Here is a 26,731-nt window from a genome sequence, read left to right on the forward strand (position 1 = left end):
GCAATGTGCCTCTGCCTTGCACTGGTACGTAATTGGCACGTAAAGCGTACACTTCCCAAAGAGAGGCCAGATTCTACTGACGACAAGGGAAGAGATTGGCGGAATAGGCACGACCGTACTTTGAATGGACAGGAGATGGCAGAAGGAAGTGACGGATCAGGAAATGAGTTGGGAACGGAACTAGGTGGTGGGAGAAATGAAAGTTGGATTGAAGTGAAAATGGGGAAAAAAGCCAGGCGAGAACGCAAGAAAGTGTGGCAGAAAGGAAGGAGCTCAAGGTCAGAAGAAATGAAAGATAATGAGCAAGCGAGAGGGGAAGGGGGGATGAGGAAGAGCATTAGGTAATCATCAAACTGGGACAAGAAGGTGCTTCGTTCAGTGAATGGAACTCGGTTCTCCTTACCAAGGGGATAAACAGTCTAGTGGGAGGGGTAAAGAGTGCGAAAGTTCCTCCGCCGCTGAGGTGCTTCAAATGTCAGAAATATGGGCATGTAGCGGCAGTATGCAAGGGTAAACAAAGGTGTGGGAGGTGTGCAGGGGGAGCATGAGTATGGGAGATGTGAAAAAGGAGCTAAACTCAAGTGCTGCAACTGCGGATATAGAGAGTGTGAAGCGAGTGAAAACATCCCAAGGGGTCACATATGCAGAAGCGGTCAGAAAGGTGGGGATGCAGCCAAACGGCGGAAGTGTTAAGATGGCAGACATGGCTTGAAATGAGAGCATATGAGGGATGTAGAAGAGTTTAAGAGGGCAGGCTGATTGTGGGGAAAAAGCAGTTTATACTGTTCATGGTTGGTGTAATTAATTGTACAGACAAGAAAACAGAAATCAAAACAATAGTGAAAGCAGCAGAGAAATATCTGGGAGTTGAGGCCATTGGGTGGGAGGAAGCAGGGGACGTACTGAAAGGAGGCTCACCCAGTTCGCAGACACCGTCACAATCATCTTTATGGGGTAGTGGCTCATCATGGTCGTAAGTGTATTGCAGTGGAATGCAAGAAGTCTTGTAGCTAATGGGCGAGAGCTTAAGAAGTTAGTCTTAGGTCTGCAGGATAAACCCAGAATAATTTATATTTGAGAAACATGGCTGAGAGTGCAATGGGATTTCATAATGAAAGGATATACGGCTTTAAGGAATGACAGGAAGGTGGGGAAAGGTGGCGGGGTGGTGAAAAAGGTTCAGTGCTGTTCAAATTAGGGAGAGAATGTGAGTCTGTAACCAAATCTTTCTTTTCAAATCTAAAAGAAAGAAGAAGACCACTGCTGCCAAGCTTGCCCAAAACAACTAGCGTTACGTAATAAATGCTAAATTGTTTTTCAAATGAGCTCAGGTACAATATATGCCGTTGTTGGTTGCCACAACAATTCAAGAAAATTTAAGTTTTTTTCATAAACTTCGTGTGTAGAACATCAACAACTTCGACAAACATGTCGCGAAGCCCCGCCCCTTCCGGTGGGCCCCATGGGACCATTGGGATCGTAAAACATACATGGAATTCAATGGACAGGAAGTTATTATTTACTGGTCCCAGGCGTTACACAAATGGTGTGTGTGGGTTTGAATGATTTTCTTTTTTCATGAGATGAGTTTTACAGTTCAATGTGCAGTTGAAGGCTGGAGAGAAAAAACACTACATGTCGCGTATGTGACGTCACGGCACCATCCTTTCCCTCCGCTTCTCCATCCACGGTGTTGATCAGGTCAGACTAGATAAGATCAGATCAAAATGCCGGTGTGTTTTCTGTTGCATGTCCCCATTCCAGCAGGAACGGCTGTTCTTTCTTCTTTCGTTTCCCGTCTGTTGTTCAGACTAGGAATGGCTGGCTCAGACTGATCAGGTAAGAGATAATGTGTAAGTACGCGAATTTAGCAAAGATAACTTGGCTGCTGCTCGGCTAGCAGCTAACAATGTGCATAAGCTAACATTAAGTTTAGCATTAAGTTTATGCTTGATTTTCAGTTTCAGTACATCTACATCCTTATTCTTTTACACAGTTGGAAGAAAAAGGAGGAGGAGGAGGAGGAACGGAGACTAGCGTGGCTCGCGGCTTTGAGACAAAAATATCCCCCGAAGAGAGAGAGAGAGTGTGTGTGTTCGCTCCTTCCAATTCGTCGATAAGAAGCTAAGGGAGCTGAACCCTGACCCGGAGCTCTACCTGGGCTCGACCGACCTTCTCCAAAGAAAAGGAGAAAGATAGTCCATGCGACTGTGTGAGTCAGACGGCTACTTCCAGCAGCAGCAGCGTTAACATGAACCCACACGTTGAAGATGGACCTCGTAAGTTTAACTGTAATTGCAGTTATTTCTTAGTTTACGCATCGTTTTTTCCAGCTGGCAGCATGTGTGCTGATTAGCATCAACGTTAGCTATTTGGCTACAGTGTTTATATCTGTATCATGTTACTTTCCCTCCCATTTGTTAATTTGTTGTTTTTACATTCGTTACTGTTACTTGAATTTATCTCGGGATAAATAAAATATCTATCTATCTATCTATCTATCTATTGCATATAACATTGTGTACTGTCCCTGTACTGTCCCTGTAAAAAGGGTATGCTACGTAGTTGGAAATAGAATGTAATCATGGATGTAGGTCGTCTAATAATCAATACATGTCTCAAATTCAGTAACCATTCAAATTATCTATCTAGGCTTACACTGAGTTATCTGTTTATTTTCTCCACCTATTTACATACAAGTGATTCAGATGTACAGTATCTGTTCATGTCTGCGGTGTTTAATGTCCTAGTGTGTAACTTTGGCCATGCCTTTGTGTTTGTCAGACTGCTCGGTGGACTTAACTTGGTCTGTCTCTGACCGGACCAGCATCTCAAGATCTGCGCATCCCCCTGGCCAACAGATGTGCTCAGTCCATACACAGTGGGAGGACCCTGCACAACAGGATCACAGCTATTGCCAGACGGCCCGCGGAAAAGATGTGCGGGATATGATCACCCAGTGTGATGAGTTTGGCTACTTCATGCTTCAGAACGACGCAGATGCTTTGCTCTACACAGGTAAAACCGTAGAAACATTTAACACCCTTGTGTCAACACTGGAAGGATATGCTAGTAATTCATTTACAATGTCTGTGCAAGATCAAGTTCTCATGACACTTATGAAATGAAAGACCAACCATGTAATAGGTGATCTGAGCAGAGTAGTAGAGACGGTCGCTGGTGGGGTGGGGTGGGGACGCTCGTCGCCGTCAGGCAGGGAACGGACAGACGCTCGCTCGTCACCCTCACCCACTACAAAGTAGCTACCATTGAAAATGAGTATAGTGGCACTGAGCTAGCAGTATAGCGGCGCAGTGCTGCTGTTCCACCATCTGGGGAGACTGCAGTGAGAGTCTTTTACAAAAACCCCAAAACCTTGATTCAAGACGGGAATCATACGGCTGTCATTATTCGCATAACATGGTGAAATACTCAGTAGTTGTTGCCCCGTGTGGACTAATCATGTTCGTTTCTGCAGCATATGGAGGGCGATGCAGTTACGAATTCATTACCATAGACTCAAGAATATTGGACTGCTTAATGCCTGGAGATGAGGTCATCATGGCAGATAGATAAATAAATGATTTGCTGTTTGAGAGAAAGTTTAAATTGGTAATGCCTTCTTTTACAAGAAAACGTGGACAGCTAACTGAGAAACAGGTGACATGCACTAGACGGATTGCACATGTAAGAATTCATGTTGAAAGAGCAATCGGACATTTGAAAGTGTACAAAATACTATCACAGTTTGTTCCGATTACCATGGCTCCAAAAATAGACAATATTCTAAGAATATGTGCTGCTCTTGTCAATTTAAGGGAGGATCTTATTCGTGATTCAAACTAAATTAGCATATGATCAACAAGATATTTACATGGCTACCAAGAACATTATGCAGGACCATCAAATGAAATAGTACAGTAATGATATTAAAATCTAAAATGGTTGAAAAATTGATGGATACAGAACATTTAGGGAGTTATGTACGTGCATCAGCGTTGCATGTTTGTACGTAATGACGCTTTGACACGCTGCGTACACTTCCAACAGTAGGATGCAATGTAGCTTCCATGTCCCAGTGATTTTCGTGGGGCCTGCAGGCTGTGGTGATATCAAAAAGCCATATTCAAGGCTTAAATGATGTGTCAAGAATGCCAAAATGAGCATGATAATAACAGAACGAGGTGAGAGTTTAACCCTCAGCTGACATTACCTCAGTTCAGCTTGTATTTGCTCTCAGGGAAGATAAGAAAATAGTGTTAGAAAGTGATGTTTTTGTGTAACTGACAGGCTAACGTTAATGGAAAATGTATGGTTTTGTTTTGACTTTTTAAAAAAATTGAAATGACAGTTCTAAAATGTGTTTCCTTCAGGCCTCAACCCCCTTTCCTCCCTCCGTCTCATCGTCCCTCCTCTGCAGCTTGTGTCTGCGGCTCTGTGGGAGATAGTGAAGCAGGGAGCTGTGGTGCACTATGGTCTGCTGGAGGAGTTCATCAGCACAGTGCTGGAGACAGTCCCTGAACTGCTCACTGACACAGAAAGAGTCCAGCTAGTTATGGGTCTACGTGCAAAGGTAGGAATATACAAGCTGTCTCAGTAATGCTGCTATTTACTTGTGCTAGGTACCAGAAATACCAATAGTGGAATGTAACTAAGCATAAAAATAAGTACAGTACTTAAGCTCCACTATTGATATTTCTGTGTCCTTGAGTGTGAAAGTGTGCTTGAGTTGGATTCATAAAAGATGCTGGGTTAAAAATAAGCACATCTGTAATCTGTGCACCTGTGGTCTCTAAATCTCAAATCAACAAAAAAATGGACCTGCTGTGTGATTTCCCCTCATATGTTTTACAAATGAGCAAATAGTTGGGAAAAGAGATGGAACAAAAGAAAAAAATTAAACTTTTTGGAGGTTGAGATCTCATGGTAGAGGGGATTGAAGCTAAGCAACACATTATTGTCAAGTAGACTACATTGTGGGCTGACACATAGAGCCAAAACACTCAATGGGACTCTGTCACTGCTGCATATTTTCCATTCAGCTCATTGAAAGCTCACCACACACTTGGACACATACTGTATGTGTCCCAAACTGCAATACCTCTACATAACCAGTAGGAAAATCCCTTCAGTCTAGTCTAGAATTTAATTGGATATATGATCCTTAAAGTAAACATCATGAATGAAATTCGTATCAAAAGAATGATTTTCTTTTAAGGATAACTGAACACGTCAACTCATCCCATTCTCTGACATGGTACTACTGGGGGTGGTTTTCAGATGATGCCAAACTGACTTTTAGTTGTTAAATAAAGCCTTGTTCTGTCTGTTGATGCACCACCAGGTGGTGCTCGAGTTATGCCACAGTGATGATCTTACGAACCTTCAGGCCATCCAGTCTCATTTGAGCAGAATAAACACCTACATTAAAAACCAGGACAACAAGGTATGTGCTCTTGTTGATCTTCCATTGCTCTTTGTGTCATTTTCATTTGTTTTTGACCTTTTTATCTGCATTTTCTTTAGAATACTAGCTCTGAGGTGGAAGCATCAGTAACAAACTTCCTGGAGCTGGTTAACACTCTAAAGGATGATCAGTGCCAGAGGGATATCTTTTATCAGGTAGGTTTGTAGTAATAATAATATCATTAATTATTAATACATGCTGATTAAATTTTTGTTGGTTAAATGTCATTTAATTGGTTGGATGACAGCCTTAATGTGATGACTTAGTTCTGTACTGATGTCAAAGGGAGCTTGCATTATTTTGTGAAATGTAATGAAAACTTTTCTCTTTATTCTTTAGAAAATCTTCCCAACAGTGTTCGGCACTGAATACGACTCTGCCCTACAGGCTCTGATGAGGAAATTCCTCCTCAGTCTACACAAGCTGCTGCCTGTTCCAAACCTAGAACAAGTACGTAAATTACAAACAGTAATCCTAAAACAAATGAAGAAAAAAAAAGCAGTTTTCCTGCATTTATAAACTCAAGCTAGTTAAGTAATTTACATTGGTGCATGTATTTGCGGTTACATTCTGGGAAAGATTAAAAAAAAAAAAAAAAAAAAACATTAACTGATGTAAAAGTACTCAAGGAAAACTATATTTATGACAGCAATACTTCTGAAATGCATGGACAGGGTTTGTTTATTACAATGTCTGATGCTGATTCAAGCTGTTCTGTTTCATTTCAAGACTTCACTGTGGCTCAGTCAATCCCCCTCTGTCTTGAAAGAGTGTGTTGACTTCTTGAATCAACCTGAGCCCCTGAATACACTTATTCAGCATCACAAACATCATGGGCACAATGTTCTACAAGGTACAACTTTAATGACTTTTCACACATTTCCTGATCGACTTTCATATCATGAACTTTAAGTGAATGAAAATAATTTGTGTTTTGTCTTTAATTTGTCTTCAGCTTCGCCTTTCTCAGCTGATGATTGCATCCTTTCCAGCCTGTCTTATCGCCTACCAAAGGTGGAAAATGACGAAGGAGACACACAGTTAAAATCTGAACTGTCGTGTGTCTCACAAGACTTGCAGATAGATAACTTGCTTGCCAGTGAGTCAGAAAATATTAAAAAAGAAAACTTGATTGAGATTAAATCTGAATTGTCATGTGTCTCACAGGACTCGCAGATAGATAACTTGCTTGCCAGTGAGTCAGAAAATATTAAAAAAGAAAACTGTATGGAGATTAAATCAGAATTAATGTGGAACATAGAAATAAATGGACAACAACATGCTAATGATGTGGCTGAAGACCAGGGGGCCTCTATTGAAGTAATACTTCAGCCTTTTGATGAAAGTGAGTCGTACAACCATGTGAAAACTGGCAGTCGGAAATCCTCCAAAACCTTCAAGTGTCTCATTTGTGGCAAAGATTTTGGTTCCCTTACCAAACTAAAGAGGCACAAGACTATCCATCATGATGGCTTGACAAACAAAAGGAGTCAGTCAAATTCTGCGACCCACAAAATACATGCAGAAGTCAAACCAGAGACTTGTATTGAAGCTGAGCGTCCACCACTGGCAAGTGCCACAACACGTAGCCCTCCAAATTTGACTAGACTTCCAGACTTTGAGCAGTCTGATGCTAACTGTGATCTTGTTTGTCATCTTTGTGGCAAAGTTTACACTTATCAAAAGAACTTTGACAAACACCAGAAGTTTTGCGTGGTCCGTAATAAACAACAAGCAGAGACGGACCAACAGTGTTCCACAAGCTTAGCTCATCTCTCCAAACTAAACCCTGCTGATACAGCCACAGAGTCTCCCCCCAGTGAAACGGAAACTGAGCCTTCACATGTTGTTCCCCAGGAATCTTTAGAATCACCTCAACAGCAAACATGTAAAAGGAGCAGTCGTGTTAAACAATGCTCCGTATGTCGAGAAGTCTTTAGCTGTTCTGCTGACTTGATGAGTCACATGAGATGCCACATTGAACAAAAAGACTCTGACAACTTCAAAGACTACGAGACACATCAAGAAGATAAATGCAGAGTTTCACAGCAACATTCACAGGACAATCCCCTCAGCAACACAAAGAAAAGCAAACAGGAGAATCCAGTTGTTTCAAGTGGTAGAAGTCACGTCCCACTAATCACAGATGGACCTGCCAACTCTCAGGCTGTGAAGCCATGTAAATCAACAGTGAAGTGTCAGGAATGTGAGCAGGTTTTTACCTACCATAAGAGCTTTGAGAAGCACCAGAGTAAATGTTCCATCAAAGGTCCTCAAAGGACAAAGCAAACAAAAACAAATTTCTCTATTATCATTGGGTGTGATTTCCAATCAGCTGACAATACCAGCAGGAGCCGTGATGAGACAAGTTCTGGAACTGCAAAACCTACAATCTCAGCAGATGATGCAAACACTTCCCAGGCAAAAACTCGCACCTTTAAATGCAACATGTGTGATAAGAACTTTTCAAAAATTTCCCAGATGAAAGAACATTATTCCAAGTCACATAAAGTCACTGAGTCATACCCATGCACTTTGTGCAAGAGAACTTTTGTGAGGATGTCTGAATTGGTTAGACATCAGCAAAATATGAAGTTGTACCAGTGCGTCACCTGCAAGAAATGTTTCTCGAAATCTAGACTAAAAGATCATGAAAAAATACACGATGCGTGTGTAACACCAAATATTTGTGAAACATGCGGGCAAAGCTTCAGATTACATGCTTATCTGGTTTTGCACCAGAGAAAGCACAGAGACAAGCAGCCTAATGTTTGTTCCCACTGTGGAAAACACTATAGTACAAAATATGGCCTGAAAGCCCACATGGTGAGGCACACAGGTGGTTATCCATGCCCAGTGTGCGGAAAGAAATTCTATCAAAAAATATATCTGAGATGGCATTTGTACAAACACACAGGGAAAGAGCCGTACCTCTGCGACACCTGTGGGAAAGGTTGGCCGACTGCAGCTCAGCTCAAGTGTCACATGGTTCACCATCAAGAGGAAAGGCCGTTCAAGTGTGAAGACTGTGGTCATTGTTACAAGAGGCAATCCAATTTGATCGCTCACCGTAGAGCTGTACATATCCGGCTGCGTCCATTCTCGTGTGAGGTTTGCAACAAAGGCTTTAGATTAAACAAGGAGCTTAGACAACACATGAGGGTTCATACAGGGGAGCGGCCATTCATGTGTACAAGGTGTGGCAAAAAGTTCAAGAGAAAAGTTCACCTTCAGCAACACAGCAAAAATGCATGTCGGTAACTTGATACTTTTTGTGACAGGAAGATGAAAAAGGACCCACAATTATTTGATTGAAAGTGAGTAACATTGAACCTCTCTTTACAGTGCAGTGTTCTGCATGGAAACCTTTGAGTCCTTACATTAATATGAATGCCACTTGACGAGCACAATCCACCCAAACAGTAGGCGCGTTCAAGTTGAACTCCAGCTGATCTCCTCTTTCAACAGCGAGGTCAGCTGGTGACTGCAGGGGCACGGGGATACAAACGCTGCTATGAAGTTGGACACTGTGCATGTGACGGGAACAGAAAGGGCCAGTAAGAGTTGAGTGTACAGATAACACTTGAGTTGGACCTGTGTTGTCTGCATGCAAGACAGCAGTTAACCACTTCTCATCACCACAAGTAAGGTGACAGAACTGAGCAATTTATTGACAGCATCATCATCACATAATTGTAACACTACGTTTTTTTGTTTGTTTTTTAAAAATATACTTATATTGCACTAATGCCTTGTATTTTTTACTTGTTTTTCTTACTCTGTGTTGTGTGAATAACCGGATGCTGCTAAAATTTTGTTGTACACTGCAATGACAATAAAAGGACTCTGATTCTCAGCTTTCAGGGTTGTTGCATTACATGAAGGATTTTATAGGTTTATTCATGTTTACTATCCCATGGGTGTGGCTATACGGCTGCTACCTATCTGAAAGTATGTGATATTTGAGTAGAAAAATGCACAGGCGCTTATTGAAAGTCATTGAAACACATATAAGTCAGCGTAGATAAAAGCCAATTAGGGCAAAGTCCTGACGTCATGAAGGTAGGATCTCAATCGCACGTACCTGGAGAGCAACTGCTCAGAAATGCTTCGTGGAAAATGGAGGTAGCAATTAGTAACACAACATAATTCTTCCAAAAGCGCATTGGTGAGGTCACACACTGATGTTGGTCGAGAAGGCCTGGCTCTCAGTCTCCGCTCTAATTCATCCCAAAGGTGTTCTATCAGGTTCAGGTCAGGACTCTGTGCAGGCCAGTCAAGTTCATCCACACCAGACTCTGTCATCCACGTCTTTATGGACCTTGCTTTGTGCACTGGTGCACAGTCATGTTGGAAGAGGAAGGGGCCCGCTCCAAACTGTTCCCACAAGGTTGGGAGCATGGAATTGTCCAAAATGTTTTGGTATCCTGAAGCATTCAATGTTCCTTTCACTGGAACTAAGGGGCCAAGCCCAGCTCCTGAAAAACAACCCCATACCATAATTCCTCCTCCACCAAATTTCACAGTTGGCACAATGCAATCTGAAATGTACCGTTCTCCTGGCAACCTCCAAACCCAGACTCGTCCATCAGATTGCCAGATGGAAAAGCGTGATTCATCACTCCAGAGAACGCGTCTCCACTGCTCTAGAGGCCAGTGACGGCGTGCTTTACACCATTGCATCCGACGCCTTGCATTGCACTTGGTGATGTGTGGCTTGGCTGCAGCTGCTCGGCCATGGAAACCCATTCCATGAAGCTCTCTGCGTACTGTACTTGGGCTAATCTGAAGGTCACATGAAGTTTGTAGCTCTCTAGCAATTGACTGTGCAGAAAGTCGGCGACCTCTTTGCACTATGCGCTTCAGCATCCGCTGACCCCTCTCCGTCACTTTACGTGGCCTACCACTTCGTGGCTGAGTTGCTGTTGTTCCCAAACGCTTCCATTTTGTTATAATAGAGCTGACAGTTGACTGTGGAATATTTAGGAGCGAGGAAATTTCACGACTGGATTTGTTGCACAAGTGGCATCCTATGACAGTTCCACGCTGGAATTCACTGAGCTCCTGAGAGCGGCCCATTCTTTCACAAATGTCTTGTTTCACAGTCTGCATGCCTGAGTGCTTGAATTTATACACCTGGGGCCAGGCCAATCCTCAATGCATTGGGAACAATAATCATGACTGGTGTACCTAATCATACTGTATGATAATACACAACAGATACAGCTGTCAAGGGTTGATTTCACTTAAGTTTATTAATAGACCACAATATAAATAATGACCATGTTTGTAAGAGGAAGAGCTGAAATACATGCATACATACATACACATGAATTTGTTGTCTGTGGTGCTAGATGTTGTACAAGTTTTGAATGCCAAGTTAACAGATGGTGACGCACCATTGATTTTGTATAATATGGACTAAAAAAACAGTATAACTGAAGAATCTGTTCAAGTCTTTTCATGTCCTAATACAAAGTTTAAAAAAACAACAACACAAGTTTACAGTGTTTTGAAATTCAAACCGAATGTGTATTAATGTCTTCTGTGATTCCTAAATGCTAAGAACAGGCAGAGTGTTACGAGAAGTTTATGCTACTAAGATAAACCCTCAGGAAATGTGCATTTGCCTCGGACGTTGGTACGTAATGACGTAATGCGTACACTTCCCGAAGAGAGATTCTTCTGACGCTACTTTCACTTCCATGTTCCGGTGTTTTTGATGGCTGCGAAGATAGCAGACAGCCATATGCTAACTGAAATGTTTATGTCCGTAACGCAAAAATGAGCACGATATTAGGGGACTATGGTGAGTGTTTAACACTCAACTAAACTTACCTTCACTCATTATAAACTTACTGTACGGGTTGAAAAGAAAACAGCGTCAGAAAGTTAAGTTTTAGTGTAACTGACAGGCTAACGTTAACTGAAAATGTATAGTTTTGTTTTCACCCTTGATAAAAACTGAAATGACAGTTGTAAAATGTGTTTCCTTCAGGCTTCCTCCCCCTTTCCTCCCTCCGTCTCATCGTCCCTCCTCTGCAGCTTGTGTCTGCGGCTCTGTGGGAGATAGTGAAGCAGGGAGCTGTGGTGCACTATGGTCTGCTGGAGGAGTTCATCAGCACAGTGCTGGAGACAGTCCCTGAACTGCTCACTGACACAGAGAGAGTCCAGCTAGTTATGGGTCTACGTGCAAAGGTTAGAATATACAAGATGTCTCAGTAATGCTGCTATTTACTTGTGCTAGATACCAGAAATACCAATAGTGGAATGTAACTAAGCATAAAAATAAGTACGGTACTTGAATCTATTGAAATATTAATTTAGAATTTTGGGCTATGAAAAATATATTATAAAGCAGTGACAATGTGTCATTTTGGGGCTCTGGGTATCTCTGGGTAAACAATCAAGACAAACTCTGCAGATAAATATAGTATGAAAATAATATTTTTTTGTGCGGTTAGTCTCGACAAAAAGTTAAAAATACATCCACCTTAACCAACTACAGCTATAAAATCCTGAAATTCTAGAGGCATAACGATATATAGTAACGTCAGATTTAGTATGTGGCGTGAGTAAATCAAACTGCATCATCAACACTGCATTTGATTAAGTCAGCTTTTATGACCAGGTTTCTTGTGCTTTGGGCTAAGTGTTAATTTCATACCAAAATAATGATTTTCTTTAAGACTAACTGAACACCTTGACTCATATTCTGCCCATACATCCCATTCTCTGACATGGTACTACTGGGGGTGGTTTTCAGATGATGCCAAACTGACTTTTAGTTGTTAAATAAAGCCTTGTTCTGTCTGTTGATGCACCACCAGGTGGTGCTCGAGTTATGCCACAGTGATGATCTTGCGAACCTTCAGGCCATCCAGTCTCATTTGAGCAGAATAAACACCTACATTAAAAACCAGGACAACAAGGTATGTGCTCTTGTTGATCTTCCATTACTCTTTGTGTCATTTTTTTTTATTTGTTTATGACCTTTTTATCTGCATTTTTTAGAATACTAGCTCTGAGGTGGAAGCATCAGTAACAAACTTCCTGGAGCTTGTTAACACTCTAATGGATGATCAGTGCCAGAGGGATATCTTTTATCAGGTAGGTTTGTAGGAACAATATCATCAGTTATTACTACATGCTGATTCAATATTTGTTGGTTAAATGTCATTTAATTGATTGAATGACAGCCTTAATGCAATGATTTAGTTCTGTATTGATGTCAAAGGGAGCTTGCATTATTTTGTGAAATGTAATGAAAATTTTTCTCTTTATTCTTTAGAAAATCTTCCCAACAGTGTTCGGCACTGAATACGACTCTGCCCTACAGGCTCTGATGAGGAAATTCCTCCTCAGTCTACACAAGCTGCTGCCTGTTCCAAACCTAGAACAAGTATGTAAATTACAACCAGTAATCCTAAAACAAATGAAGAAAAAAAGCAGTTGCAGCTTTCCTCAAACTCAAGATAGTTAAGTTGTTTACATTGCTGCATATATTTGTGAAGATAAAAAAACATTAACTGATATAAAAGTATACGAGGGAAACAAAACATTAAGACAACAAAACTCCTGAAATGCAAGGACAGAGTTTGTTTACTATAATATCTGATTCAAACTGTTCTGTTTCATTTCAAGACTTCACTGTGGCTCAGTCGATCCCCCTCTGTCTTGAAAGAGTGTGTTGACTTCATGAATCAACCTGAGCCCCTGAATACACTTATTCAGCATCACAAACATCATGGGCACAAAGTTCTACAAGGTACAACTTTAATGACTTTTCACACATTTCCTGATTGACTTTCATATCATTAACTTCAAGTGAATGAAAATAATTTGTGTTTTGTCTTCAGCTTCATCTTTCTCAGCTGATGATTGCATCCTTTCCAGCCTGTCTTATCGCCTACCAAAGATGGAGAATGACGAAGGAGACACACAGTTCAAATCTGAATTGTCGTGTGTCTCACAAGACTCGCAGATAGAAAACTTGCTTGCCAGTGAGTCAGAAAATATTAAAACAGAAAACTGTATGGAGATTAAATCAGAATTAATGTGGAACATAGAAATAAATGGACAACAACATGCTAATGATGTGGCTGAAGACCAGGGGGCCTCTATTGAAGTAATACTTCAGCCTTTTGATGAAAGTGAGCCTCATGATGAGGGCAATCACATGGACAAAAAGGGGCTTCACCATTTGAAAACTGGCATTCAGACATCTTCCAAAACTTTCAAGTGTCTCGTCTGTGGCAAAGATTTTGGTTCCCTTAACAAACTAAAAAAGCACAAGAGTACCCATCATGATGGCTTGAAAAACAAAAGGAGACAGTCAAATTCTGCCAGCCACAAGATACATTTAAATCTAAAACCAAACACTTGTATTGATAATAATGCTTCTAGAAGAGAGGCTCCACCAATGGCAAGTGCCACAACACGTAGCCCATCAAATTCGAAAAGACTTCCAGACTTTGAGCAGTCTGATGATAACTGTGATCTTGTTTGTCATCTTTGTGGCAAAGTTTACACTTATCAAAAGAACTTTGACAAACACCAGAGGATTTGCATGGCTGGTAATAAACAACAAGCAGAGACGGACCAACAGTGTTCCACAAGCTTAGCTCATCTCTCCAAACTAAACCCTGCTGATACAACCACAGAGTCTCCCCCCAGTGAAACTGAAACTGGGCCTTCACATGTTGTTCCCCAGGAATCTTTAGAATCACCTCAACAGCAAACATGTAAAAGGAGCAGTCGTGTTAAACAATGCTCCGTATGTCGAGAAGTCTTTAGCTGTTCTACTGACTTGATGAGTCACATGAGATGCCACATTGGACAAAAAGACTTTGACAACTACAAAGACTACGGGACACATCAGAAAGATAAATGCAGAGTTTCACAGCAACATTCACAGGACAATCCCCTCAGCAACACAAAGAAAAGCAAACAGGAGAATCCAGTTGTTTCAAGTGGTACAAGTCAGGTCCCAGCAATCACAGATGGACCTGCCAACTCTCAGGCTGCGCAGCCGTGTAAATCAACAGTGAAGTGTCAGAAATGTGAGCAGGTTTTTACCTACCATAAAAACTTTGAGAAGCACCAGAGTAAATGTTCCATCAGAGCTCCTCAAAGAACAAAACATACCAAAGCAAATTCCTCTATTATCACTGGGTGTGATTTCCAATCAGCTTACAATACCAGTGGGAGCCGTGATGAGACAAGTTCTGAAACTACAAAACCTCCAATCTCAGCAGATGATGCAAACACTTCCCAGGCAAAAACTCGCACCTTTAAATGCAACATGTGTGAGGACAACTTTTCGAAAATTGTCCTTTTGAACAAGCATTATTCCAAGTCACATAAAGTCACTGAGTCATACCCATGCACTTTGTGCAAGAGAACTTTTGTGAGGTTGACTGAATTGGTTAGACATCAGCAAAATATGAAGTTGTATCAGTGCACCACCTGCAAGAAATGTTTCTCAAAACAAAGACTAAAAGATCATGAAAAAAAACGCAATACATGTATAACACCACATGTTTGTGAAACATGCGGGCAAAGCTTCAGATTTGGTGCTCATCTGACTCTGCACCAGAGAAAGCACAGAGACGAGCGGCCTACTGTTTGTTCCCACTGTGGAAAACAGTTTAGTACAAAACAAGGCCTGAAAGCACACATGGTGAGGCACACAGGTGGTTATCCATGCCCAGTGTGCGGAAAGAAATTCTATCAAAAAATATATCTAAAATGGCATTTGTACAAACACACAGGGAAAGAGCCGTACCTCTGCGACACCTGTGGGAAAGGTTGGCCGACTGCAGCTCAGCTCAAGTGTCACATGGTTCACCATCAAGAGGAAAGGCCGTTCAAGTGTGAAGACTGTGGTCTTTGTTACAAGAGGCAATCCAATTTAATTTCTCACCGTAGAGCTGTACATATCCGGCTGCGTCCATTCTCGTGTGAGGTTTGCAACAAAGGCTTTAGATTAACCAACGATCTTAAACAACACATGAGGGTTCATACAGGGGAGCGGCCATTCATGTGTACAAGGTGTGGCAAAAAGTTCAAGAGAAAAGTTCACCTTCAGCAACACAGCAAGAAGGCATGTCGGTAACATGATGCTTTTTGTGACAGGAAGATGAAAAAGGACCAACAGGTATTTGATTGAAAGTGAGGAACATTGAACCTCTCTTTACAATGTAGTGTTCTGCTTGGAAACCCTTGAGTCCTTACATTAATATGGATGCCACTTGACGAGCACAACCAAACAGTATTGAAAACCAAGAAGTAATCCAAGACCCAAAGTTTTAAGGGAGACAGGATAAGACAACAAGGCAACTTAACTTGAAATCTTTATATTCCAGACATGGTTTATTTTTTGACAAAATGTTTAAGAATTCCTCAGTGCCTAACTATCAATAATCATGACTGGTGTACCTAATCATACTGCATGATAATACACAGCAGATGCAAATGTAAAGGGTTTATCTTCAGTTTATTAATAGACCATAATACAAATATTGACCATGTTTGTAAGATGGAGAGCTGACATACATGTCTCAGTTTGTCTGTGGTGCTGGATATTGTACAAGTTTTGAATGTAAAGTTAACAGATGGTTACAAACCATTGATTTTGTATAATATGGAAAAAGCAGTAAAACTTCAGAATCTGTTCAAATCTTTTTTTTTTCCTAATAAAAAGTTTTTTTTTTGTTTTTTTTGTTTGTTTGTTTGTTTGTTTGTTTTTTTTTTTAAAAAACGTTTATAGTGTTTTTAAATTTGTTCTTTGACAGACAGGTAGCTTTGTAAAGATTTAAGAACTGGAGTTCTGTGATCTACTTTAGCCCACTAAACAGAGAGAGAGGATAGAACCTTTCTTTTCATCGCCAAACCAAATGTGGGTTAATGCCTTCTGTGATTCCTAAATGCTGAGAACAGGCTGAATCAGACTAGCAGTGTATTATACTGACATAAACCCTCATGAAATGTGCCTCTGCCTTTCACGTTGGTGCGTAATGACGTAATGCGTACGCTTCCCGAAGAGAGGCCAGATTCTCCAGACGTTACGTTCGCATCCATGTTCCGGTGTTTTTGATGGCTGCGAAGTTAGCAGACAGCCACATGCTAACTGAAAAGTTTATGTCCGCAACGCAAAAATGAGCACGATGTTTGGGGACTATGGTGAGTGTTTAACACTCAACTAAACGTATCTTTACTCACTCTATATTTGCAGTAACTGGTTAATAAGCAAATAGCATCAGAAAGTGTTGTTCTAGGGTCACGGTAGCTGACGGGCTAACGTAAACGGAAACAAATGTATGGTTTTATTTTGACCCTTGATAAAAACTGAAGTGACAGTTTAAAAATGTGTTTCCTTCAGGCTTCCTCCCCCTTTCCTCCCTCCGTCTCATCGTCCCTCCTCTGCAGCTTGTGTCTGCGGCTCTGTGGGAGATAGTGAGGCAGGGAGCTGTGGTGCACTATGGTCTGCTGGAGGAGTTCATCAGCACAGTGCTGGAGACAGTCCCTGAACTGCTCACTGACACAGAGAGAGTCCAGCTAGTTATGGGTCTACGTGCAAAGGTTAGAATATACAAGATGTCTCAATAATGCTGCTATTTACTTGTGCTAGCTACCAGAAACACCAGTGGTGGAATCTCACTAACGTTGAGCATATTTACTCATGACCTTCCTTTCCACAAATTGGTGCCTGTACTTGTATTATTGTTGTCCTAATTTTTTACTTTACTACCAAGTAACATTTTCAGTAATAGTAGCACTTTTCCTTATGTAAGCCATCTCTTGAATTCTTCCACCACATTTTAACTAAATAGTACAGTCTGTAGTATGTTTGCTACAGAGATGAGATATTTGGCCCTTGTCTGCAGTTTGGAATCTAACTTAGTGCAATTTATCCAGTATTTGCACAACTTTGAGGTACTCCACATGAAAGTTTTCTTATTCCTCTTCTTCGCCCTTCTCACGTGTACTTGTACTTTGTAATATGGTCTTAGGTTTTAAGCATTGCCGTACACACAGACTGAGCAAGATTACAACATGAATATTCTAAGCTATATATGATATTAAATCTTTGAAGCTGATCAACATGCTAGATTGAGAAGAACTCCTTCCCAACACAGGAAATGGGACTATCCCAGGAGCATGTAAATGCGAAGTTGACAGATAAAGCCTCCAGTTCATGATCCTTTCTCTACCACCAGGTGGTGCTAGACTTGGTCTGCAATGGGGGTTTCGCCAGCCAACAGGCCATCCAACTGCATTTAAACAGAATACAGACCTATATTAAAAACCACGGTAAAGAGGTATGTTGTAGGTGAATTTTTCTTGCTTTTTGTGTCATTTTCATTCAGTTATTTGCCTTCTTGTTTTTATTTATGCTTTTTTAAGAAGTCAAGTTCTGAAGTAAAAGCATCAGTGACAAACTTCCTAAAGCTTGTTAACACTCTAATGGATGATCAATGCCAGAGGGATATCTTTTATCAGGTGAGTTGGTTGTTACTATTTCATATTTTATCATTGCTTGCTCTTTGTTCTTTTTCCTGTTGGTTAACTGTGTTTTTATTGATTGGACGATGGCCATCAGTAACGCTTAAGTTCTGTGATGTTGTCAAAGGGGCCTTGCAGTATTTTGTGAAATGTAATGAAAACTTTTCTCTTTATTCTTTAGAAAATCTTCCCAGCAGTGTTTGGCACTAAATACGATGCAGCCCTACAGGCTCTAATGAGAAAATTTATCCTCAATCTGCAGAAGTTGCTGCCTGTTCCAAACCTAGAACAAGTGCGTACATGAACTTTAAACTGTAGAAACTATAGATATGTGACTTTAAAAACTCTTTCAGGTAATACTGCACATTTAAAATGTTCAGCATGTTAATTGTGTGTGTGTGTGTGTGTGTGTGTGTGTTTGTGTGTGTAGGACAGAAAATAATTGCTTTCCATACTACTACTCTACAGAGCTTGATAATTGTCAAATTATACCTACCTTTAAACCTGAGATAGGTTCCACTCATAAGTAGAAAATTCAGTTATGCAGAAGTGTAAAAAAGTGGGCCATCATGATGAGAGTAGGCATATGAGCTAAATATGTATGAAGTAAATATGTAACTCTTTCTTATACACCAATACCAGAGTCACAAGGTGCTTCACAGTGAAAACATTGAAGAAAAATAAAAAGTTAGAATAGGATATAACAATTTGAAATAAGAAGAAACATCAATATAAACTACATGGTAATACATAAAGAAATCTTAATGCCATTACAGGAGACACTGGATGTTCTTTACAATTAGGTGGAAAAAAGATATGTGGGTCAGACATTTGCTAAACTGGAAGAGGAAGAACAATTTACTTCCTTCTCTTTGAGGTGTTAATAGAGATTCTGGGAAATGTAGGATTGTATCAACAGGTGCAAAATTAGGGAAAGTAGCAAAATGAACAACCACAAAACTCCTGAAATGCAAGTATAGAGTTTGTATATTGTAATATCTGATGTTGATTCAAACTGCTGTGTTTCATTTCAAGACTTCACTGTGGCTCAGTCGATCCCCCTCTATCTTGAAAGAGTGTGTAGACTTCATGAATCAACCTGAGCCCCTGAATACACTTATTCAGCATCACAAACATCATGGGCACAAAGTTCAAGGTACAGCTTTAAGGAAAAGCTGATAAACTTTTGTATTTACATTTCTGTAGTGACTTTAATCATTTGTGTTTTATCTATGATTTCTTCTTTTTTTTTTTTTAGCTTCGCCTTCTTCCACTGATGATAGCATCATTTCCAGCCTGTCCTATCACTTACCAAATGTGCACAATGACCAAGAAAACACACTGGTTAAATATGGATCCATGTGTGTCTCACAAGACTCGCAGATGGATAACTTGCTTGCCATTGAGTCAGAAAATATTAAAAAAGAAAACTCAATGGAGATTAAATCAGAATTAATGTGGAACATAGAAATAAATGGACAACAACATGCTAATGATGTGGCTGAAGACCAGGGGGCCTCTATTGAAGTAATACTTCAGCCTTTTGATGAAAGTGAGTCGTACAACCATGTGAAAACTGGCAGTTGGAAATCCTCCAAAACCTTCAAGTGTCTCATCTGTGGCAAAGATTTTGGTTCCCTTAAGAAACTAAAGAAGCACAAGAGTACCCATCATGATGGCTTGACAAACAAAAGGAGACAGTCAAATTCTGTGACCCAGAAGATACATGCACAAGTCAAACCAAAGACTTGTACTGATAATAATGCTTCTAGAAGTGAAGCTAAGCTTCCACCACTGGCAAGCGCCACAACACGTAGCCCTCTGAATTTGAAAAGACTTCCGGACTTTGAGCAGTCTGATGATAACTGTGATCTTGTTTGTCATCTTTGTGGCAAGGTTTACACTTATCAAAAGAACTTTGACAAACACAAGAAGTTTTGCGTGGTCCATAAACAACAAGCAGAGATGGACCAACAGTGTTCCACAAGCTGGGCTCATCTCTACAAACTGAACCCTGCTGATACAACCAAAGAGTCTCCGCCCAGTGAAACTGACAATGGGCCTTCAAATGTTGTTCCCCAGGAATCTTTAGAATCACCTCAACAGCAAACATGTAAAAGAAGCGGTCGCGTCAAACAATGCTCCGTATGTCGGGAAGTCTTTACCTGTTCTGCTGACTTGATTAGTCACATGAGATGCCACATTGAACAGAATGACTATGATAAATTCAAAGACTATGAGACACATCAGAAAGATAAATGCAGAGTTTCACAGCAACATTCACAGGACAATCCCCTCAGCAACGCAAAGAAAAGCAAACAGGAGAATCCAGTTGTTTCAAGTGGTACAAGTCACGTCCCAACAATCACAGATGGACCTGCCAACTCTCAGGCTGTGAAGCCATGTAAATCACCTCTGAAGTGTCAAGAATGTGAACAGCTTTTCATTTACCACAAGAATCTTGAAAAGCACCAGAGTGAATGTTCCAAAGGAGCATCTCAAGGGAAAATGCAAACAAAATATTTTATTATCAATGGGTGTAATTTCCAATCAGGTGACAAAACCAATGGGACCTGTGATGAGACAACTTCTGAAACTGCAAAAACTCCAATTTCTGCAGACCTTGCAGAAGTTGCCGAGGCTGAATCTTGCACTGTGAAGTGCACAATGTGTCAGAAGAACCTTTCAAAAATCCCCCCCATTAACGAACATTTTTCCACGTCATATGATGTTACTGACTCATACCCCTGCAGTTTGTGCAAGAGAACTTTTGTGAGGCTGTCCGAATTGGTTCAACATCAGCAAAACAAAAAGTTGTATCAGTGCGCCACCTGCATGAAATGTTTCTCGACAACAGGACGAAAGACTCATAATGTAAAACTTAATGCGTGTGTAGTGCCAAGTGTTTGTGCACCATGCAGGAGCAGCTTCAAATGTCTTGCTAATCTGACTCTGCACCAGAGAGAGCATGGAGAGAGTATGGAGAAGAGCAGCTTAACGCTTGTTCCCACTGTGGGAAAGACTTCAGTTCAAAAGACAGCCTGAAATCACACATAGTGAAGCACACAGATGGTTTCACATGCCTACTATGTGGTAAGAAATACTATTGAAAGTTGTCCCTACAATGGCATCTGGATAAACACACTGGACAACATCTGATCTGTACCACTCTGACACCTGTGGGAAAGGCTGGCCGAATGCACGTCTGCTCAAGCTACACAAGATTCAACATATAGAGGAAAGGCAGTTCAAGTGTGTAGACTGTGGTGTTTGTTACAAGAGGGAATCCAATTTGATTGTTCACCATAGGGACAAACAAATGGGATTGCGGCCATTGTTGTGTGAGGTTTGTAACAAAGTCTTTAGCGTAAACAGCCTCTTTAAAGAACACATGAGGGTTCACACAGGGGAGCAGCCATTTATGTGTCCAAGGTGTGGCAAAAAGTTCAAACAAAAACCTCACCTCACACATCACACCACAAAGGTATGTCGGTAGCTTCAGGCTGTCTGTGCATGTGCCACTCCACATTCTGCCACGATAAACGAAATACATTGATCAGTCATAAGAGAAAAAGGACCAATAGGTAAAGTGAACAACATTAATTATCTAGTTTCAGTGCAGAGTACAAAGGTGCTGGGAAACCTTGGATCCCTGTGTTCATGTAGATGCCACTTGACATGCACCACCCACCCAAACACCAAAGATTGCAGAACCAAGAACCATTCCTCATGGTCATCCATCCATCATCCATCCATCAGTGGGACTTCCAGAAGGCTTTACCTGATAGTCCTTTAGCCAAGCTCAGAGCAGTTGTGAACTTTGGGGCATTATCTTCTCCCTGTACAATATGACAACATCAGGTCTTAAGTATAACATAAAGACTTTTATAAAGCACTATACTTCATAATGTGGTTTACAGACTTGAATGTCCATGTGGTTTTTACACAGGGAGAACAAAACGTAAACTTAAAGTCAGACTTGCTGAACATAAACAAGCTATAAGAACTGGCAACCCACCGCTTTTCATTAGAAAGAGGCTAACCAAGGCAGTTGCAGTTCGCTAAAATCATCATGCGCAAATAGATTAAAAAGGCTCTCACAAAGAGAATCATTCTGGATATATGCGCTGAAAGCTACCTGATATCCAGGTCTGAACAGGGAACTAGACTTTACTTCTTTTTTATATCTTTTTTCTACCAAGGCATCTGTGACCTTAAATGTCTGAAAATGTTATTTTAGGCATTGTTGAAATTATTAATTGATACTTTTCTGAGTGTATTGAAATATTTAGAAGTTTGAAGAATTTGTGTATGTATATTTTTCTATTATCTTGCTTAGTATTACTCGTACTGATCATGTGGTCATTTACCTAAATGCATAGTCATGTCGTGGTTTTTCTAGACAAATCATGTTACTGCTCACCTGTCTTCATTGATCATGTGACTTAACTGTCCAGACAAATCATGTCACCACTACTTACCTGGCTATACTGATCATGTGACTGACTGCTAACATATAAAAAGAACATATTTTTTACTGTTGTGGTGATTCCACAGCCATGATTAATTAAAGGTGTTTAACTCATTACCCTCTTATGTGCCTCAGACTTCCTCAGTTCTGATAGTCTTTTGAAATGTTCCTGCTGACCGGTATATATCTTAATTTCCGTATCTGTAATATCTTAGAACCACAGCCTGAGGATGGACAACCATTGACTGGTGTAGCTCATAGCTAATCGTATATTATAATAATACACAAAAGCCGTACAAGAAAATTGTTTATTTTACTTAATTTAAAAGAAATATTAAGCAGGTTTGAAAGGGTAAGAACTGAAATATGTCTTGACATTTCTTGTGAGAAATAAGTTATTATTTTGAAGGCACGTCTCAATATGTTACTATGTACTGCTGCAGAGCTGCAAATATTACCCCATGTTACTGTGCCGCCATCTTGTGGGCTGACTTGGTAATCCAGTGTGTCAAATGATGTATAGCACACCAAACAGAGAGAGGAGAGATAAGCTCCTGTCATCAGCAAACCGAATGTGGGTTAATGCCTTCTGTGATTTCTAAATGCTAGGAACAGACTGAATGTGAAGAGAAGTGCATGTTATTAAAATAAACCCTCATGAAGTGTGCCTCTGCCTCGCACGTTTTATAACGCGTAATGACGTAATGCGTACACTTCCCAAAGAGAGGCCAGATTTTTCAGACGCTTCCATGTTCCAATGTTTTTGTTTGGGTGTGATGTTAGCAGACAGTTGAAAAGTTTAGAAAACTGCGTCAGAAAGTGATGTTTTAGTGTAGCTGACGGGCTAACGTAAACGGAAAAAAATGTATGGTTTTACTGTGACCCTTGATAAAAACTGAAATGACAGTTGTAAAATGTGTTTCCTTCAGGCTTCCTCCCCCTTTCCTCCCTCCGTCTCATCGTCCCTCCTCTGCAGCTTGTGTCTGCGGCTCTGTGGGAGATAGTGAAGCAGGGAGCTGTGGTGCACTATGGTCTGCTGGAGGAGTTCATCAGCACAGTGCTGGAGACAGTCCCTGAACTGCTCACTGACACAGAGAGAGTCCAGCTAGTTATGGGTCTACGTGCAAAGGTAGGAATATACAAGATGTCTCAGTAATGCTGCTATTTACTTGTGCTAGATACCAGAAATACTAGTGGTGGAATATTTATAAGTATATTTGCTGTAATCTGTAATAGTATAACAGTCATAGAGGACATCTTTCTTAATAGAATAATTTTACTTTAAAGTACATTTTTTCTGATTGTACTTTCACACTTTACTGCCAAGTAACATATACAGTGTGGTACCTTTACTACATATTTCTTCAGTGTGGTATTTGTACTTTCACTGAAGTCAAGGATCTAATTGATTCCTCCACCACTTTAATTTACTATTTACTACTAAAATACTAACTCTAAAGATGAGATAATAGGCACTTGTGTGCAGTTTGGAATCTAACTTTGTGCAATTATTTAAGCCCTTGTAGAACTTTTACATGACCTATATCTATACCTATCAATATACCTCTCATGTCATTTGTAACGTGACATTGGGTTCTAACCTGTATTTGCTGTCCACACAGAGTGACCTAGATTAGTTAGAAAACTATTATCTATTCTATCTATTGCATTTACCCTTAAAACAATTTAGGTAAATCATATTTTAGTTTTCTTTTAGGAAATGGACCGGTGCAGCAACAAGTCCAGGTCCAAATCACTTATGACTTAAAGAAAGCCTTCACTAAATTGATCTGTCTGCTGTTATGCCACCAGATGGTGCTGGAGTTGTACTGCAATGATGATTTTGCCAGCCAACAAACCCTCAAACCTTAATCGAGCAGAAGAAACACCTTCATTGAAAACAGCGATAACGAGGTATATGTGCTCTTGTTGAAATTTTTATTGCTTTTTGTGACATTTATTTATGTGCCTTCTTATTATTAATTCTACTTTTTTAAGACTTCGAGTTCTGAGGTAAAAGCGTCAGTGGCAAACTTCCTGAAGCTTGTTAACACTCTATTGGATGATCGATGCAAGAGGGATATCTTTTATCAGGTTGTTACTACTTCAGATATTATAATTACATAGTGTTTTTGATTTATTTTTTGTTGGTTTAAGGTTAATGTTTTGTCAGTAGCCTTCAGTAACATTTTAGGTCTGTATTGGTATCAAAGGGGCCTTGCAATATTTTGTGAAATGTAATGAAGACTTTTCCTTTTATTCTTCACTAAATCTTCCCAGCAGTGTTCGGCACTGACTATGACTCAGCCCTACAGGCTCTGATGAGAAAATTTCTCCTCAATCAGCAGAAGCTGCTGCCTGTTCCAAACCTAGAACAAGTTCATACATGAACTTTAAACTGTAGAAACTATAGATACGTAACATTTTGATACTTTTAGGTATAAAACTGCACCTTTGAACGTTTCAGTAAGTTAACTGGCAAGGAAGAGCAGAAACTAAATATTTATATTATTTTTCCATACTACTACTCTACAGAGCCTAATTGTCACTCTAGACCTACCTTTATTCCTGTACCTATACCTTTATATAGGCTCCACTCATAAGTTGAAAATTCAGTTATGTAGAGGTGTGGGAGGGTTGCAAGAAAATTGGTTTTGTAACCTGCATGTAAAACCCTCTGTGGAGTCAGCTGTATATTGGATATAAGGTCTCTAGTGTGTATTTGTTTTCCTGCCTTCATTACCTTGTTAAGTATTTATATCCACATTGATGCAGGGGGTGCAGTAAGTTGAGAAGTCTGCTGTGGTAGTGAGTGCTGTTCAAGAAGTTGTTTTAGTATTTGTAGGTGTGAAATCACCAGATATTTTAAGAAAACCAGGCGTTTTTAATGAAATTAATGTATATGAAAAATAAATATATGCTTGCATCGGAAATTCACCACAGTGTAGGGCTGAAAATATTGATTTTGGCAAATTTGTAGTTACTGAGAGAGGAAGAACAATTTACAATCTCCTGCTTCTTCCCCTTTTCTTTGAGGTGTAGAGAGGGATTCAAGGAAATGTAGAAAAGCATTAAGTGATGCCAAAGTTGATGACATAACTCCTGAACAGCAAGGATAGAGTTTGTACATTGTAATATCTGTTATATGTTGATTCAAACTGTTCTGTTTCATTTCAAGACTTCACTCTGTCTCGGCCAATCCCCCTCTACCTTGAAAGAGTGTGCTGACTTCATGAATCAACCTGAGCCCTGGAATACACTCATTCAGCATCACTAACACCATGGGCATAATGCTTCACAAGGTACAACTTTAAGGACTTTTCACACATTAATTTATTGACTTGTGTGTTTGAAGATAATTAAAATATTTTCTGTTTTGCCATTTTTAGTTTCCTCTTCTGCTGATGATCGCATCCTTTCCAGCCTCTCCTATCGGCTACCAAATGCAGAGGAGAACAAAGGAGACACACTGGTCAAATCTGGATCCATGCATGTCTCACAGGACTGGCAGAGAGATAATTCACTTGACAGTGAATCAGAAGAGGTTAAGGTAGATCATTTTACGCAGATGAAATCAGAATTGATGTGGAACGTAGAAATAAATGGACAACAGCATGTTGATGATCTGACTGAAGACCAGGGGGCGTCTATTGAAGTAATGATTCAGTCCAAACCACACCCTGCTGATACGATCAAAAAGTCTCTCCCCTGTGAAACTGTCACTGGGCCTTCAAATGTTGTACCCTGGGAATCTTTGGACGCTGTACAAGAGCAAATGTGTAAAAGGAGCAGTCTTGTCAAAAAATGTTCCATATGTCGAGAAGTCTTTACCTGGTCTAACGACTTGATGAGTCACATGAGATGCCACATTGAACAGAGTCCTTATGTTTGTTCTTATTGTGGGAAAGACTATGACAACTACGAAGACTATGAGACACATCGAATAGATAAATGCAGAGTGTCACAGCAACATTCACAGGACAATCCCCTCAGCAACGCAAAGAAAAGCAAACAGGAGAATCCAGTTGTTTCAAGTGGTACAAGTCAGGTCCCAGCAATCACAGATGGACCTGCCAACTCTCAGGCTGTGAAGCCATGTAAATCAAGAAAGTGTCAGAAATGTGAGCAGGTTTTTACCTACTACAAAAACCTTGAGAGGCACCAGAGTAAATGTTCTGAAAGAGTTTCAAAAAGGAAAAAGCAAAAATATCTGAAGTATTTCATTATCAAAGGGTGTCATTTCCAGTCAGCTGACAATACCAATGGGAGATGTGATGAGACAAGTT

At 40.3% G+C, this 26,731-nt stretch overlaps 3 protein-coding genes across 11 annotated transcripts in view; 2 read left to right on the top strand and 1 right to left on the bottom strand.

Moving 5' to 3' along the window:
• LOC119011916 (phosphatase and actin regulator 1-like) overlaps positions 1 to 26,731 on the bottom strand; it is an 82,835-nt gene that overhangs the window by 44,736 nt on the left and 11,368 nt on the right. The window lies entirely within an intron of this gene.
• On the top strand, positions 1,482 to 9,344 carry LOC119011914 (zinc finger protein 658B-like). 4 transcript variants are annotated; one of them, XM_037085379.1, is made up of 10 exons: positions 1,482 to 1,546; positions 1,765 to 1,839; positions 1,997 to 2,279; positions 2,785 to 3,018; positions 4,374 to 4,573; positions 5,345 to 5,446; positions 5,527 to 5,622; positions 5,807 to 5,917; positions 6,197 to 6,320; positions 6,423 to 9,344. In XM_037085379.1, exons 3-10 carry the CDS (start codon positions 2,252 to 2,254, stop codon positions 8,726 to 8,728), a joined length of 3,201 nt encoding a protein of 1,066 aa, XP_036941274.1. In that variant the 5' UTR covers positions 1,482 to 1,546; positions 1,765 to 1,839; positions 1,997 to 2,251; the 3' UTR covers positions 8,729 to 9,344. The 4 variants fall into 4 exon arrangements, with proteins under 4 accessions (XP_036941274.1, XP_036941273.1, XP_036941276.1 ...); XM_037085378.1 differs by lacking the exon at positions 1,482 to 1,546 and having other exon boundaries at positions 1,655 to 1,839; XM_037085380.1 differs by lacking the exons at positions 1,482 to 1,546; positions 1,765 to 1,839; positions 1,997 to 2,279 and having other exon boundaries at positions 2,880 to 3,018; positions 4,421 to 4,573.
• On the top strand, positions 11,114 to 26,060 carry LOC119011913 (zinc finger protein 271-like). Of its 6 annotated transcripts, XM_037085372.1 has the most exons (17): positions 11,114 to 11,276; positions 11,466 to 11,665; positions 12,298 to 12,399; positions 12,482 to 12,577; positions 12,759 to 12,869; positions 13,112 to 13,235; positions 13,327 to 13,470; positions 16,851 to 17,050; positions 17,689 to 17,790; positions 17,876 to 17,971; positions 18,156 to 18,266; positions 19,010 to 19,130; positions 19,233 to 21,067; positions 23,375 to 23,574; positions 24,258 to 24,359; positions 25,624 to 25,747; positions 25,835 to 26,060. In XM_037085372.1, the coding sequence occupies exons 1-13, from the start codon at positions 11,252 to 11,254 to the stop codon at positions 21,017 to 21,019; spliced, it is 3,219 nt and encodes a 1,072-aa protein (XP_036941267.1). In that variant the 5' UTR covers positions 11,114 to 11,251; the 3' UTR covers positions 21,020 to 21,067; positions 23,375 to 23,574; positions 24,258 to 24,359; positions 25,624 to 25,747; positions 25,835 to 26,060. The 6 variants fall into 6 exon arrangements, with proteins under 6 accessions (XP_036941267.1, XP_036941266.1, XP_036941268.1 ...); XM_037085376.1 differs by lacking the exons at positions 19,010 to 19,130; positions 19,233 to 21,067 and having other exon boundaries at positions 11,120 to 11,276; XM_037085371.1 differs by lacking the exons at positions 23,375 to 23,574; positions 24,258 to 24,359; positions 25,624 to 25,747; positions 25,835 to 26,060 and having other exon boundaries at positions 11,115 to 11,276; positions 19,233 to 22,562.

This window comes from Acanthopagrus latus, chromosome 21 (genome assembly GCF_904848185.1).
Source record: "Acanthopagrus latus isolate v.2019 chromosome 21, fAcaLat1.1, whole genome shotgun sequence".
NCBI lineage: Eukaryota > Metazoa > Chordata > Actinopteri > Spariformes > Sparidae > Acanthopagrus > Acanthopagrus latus.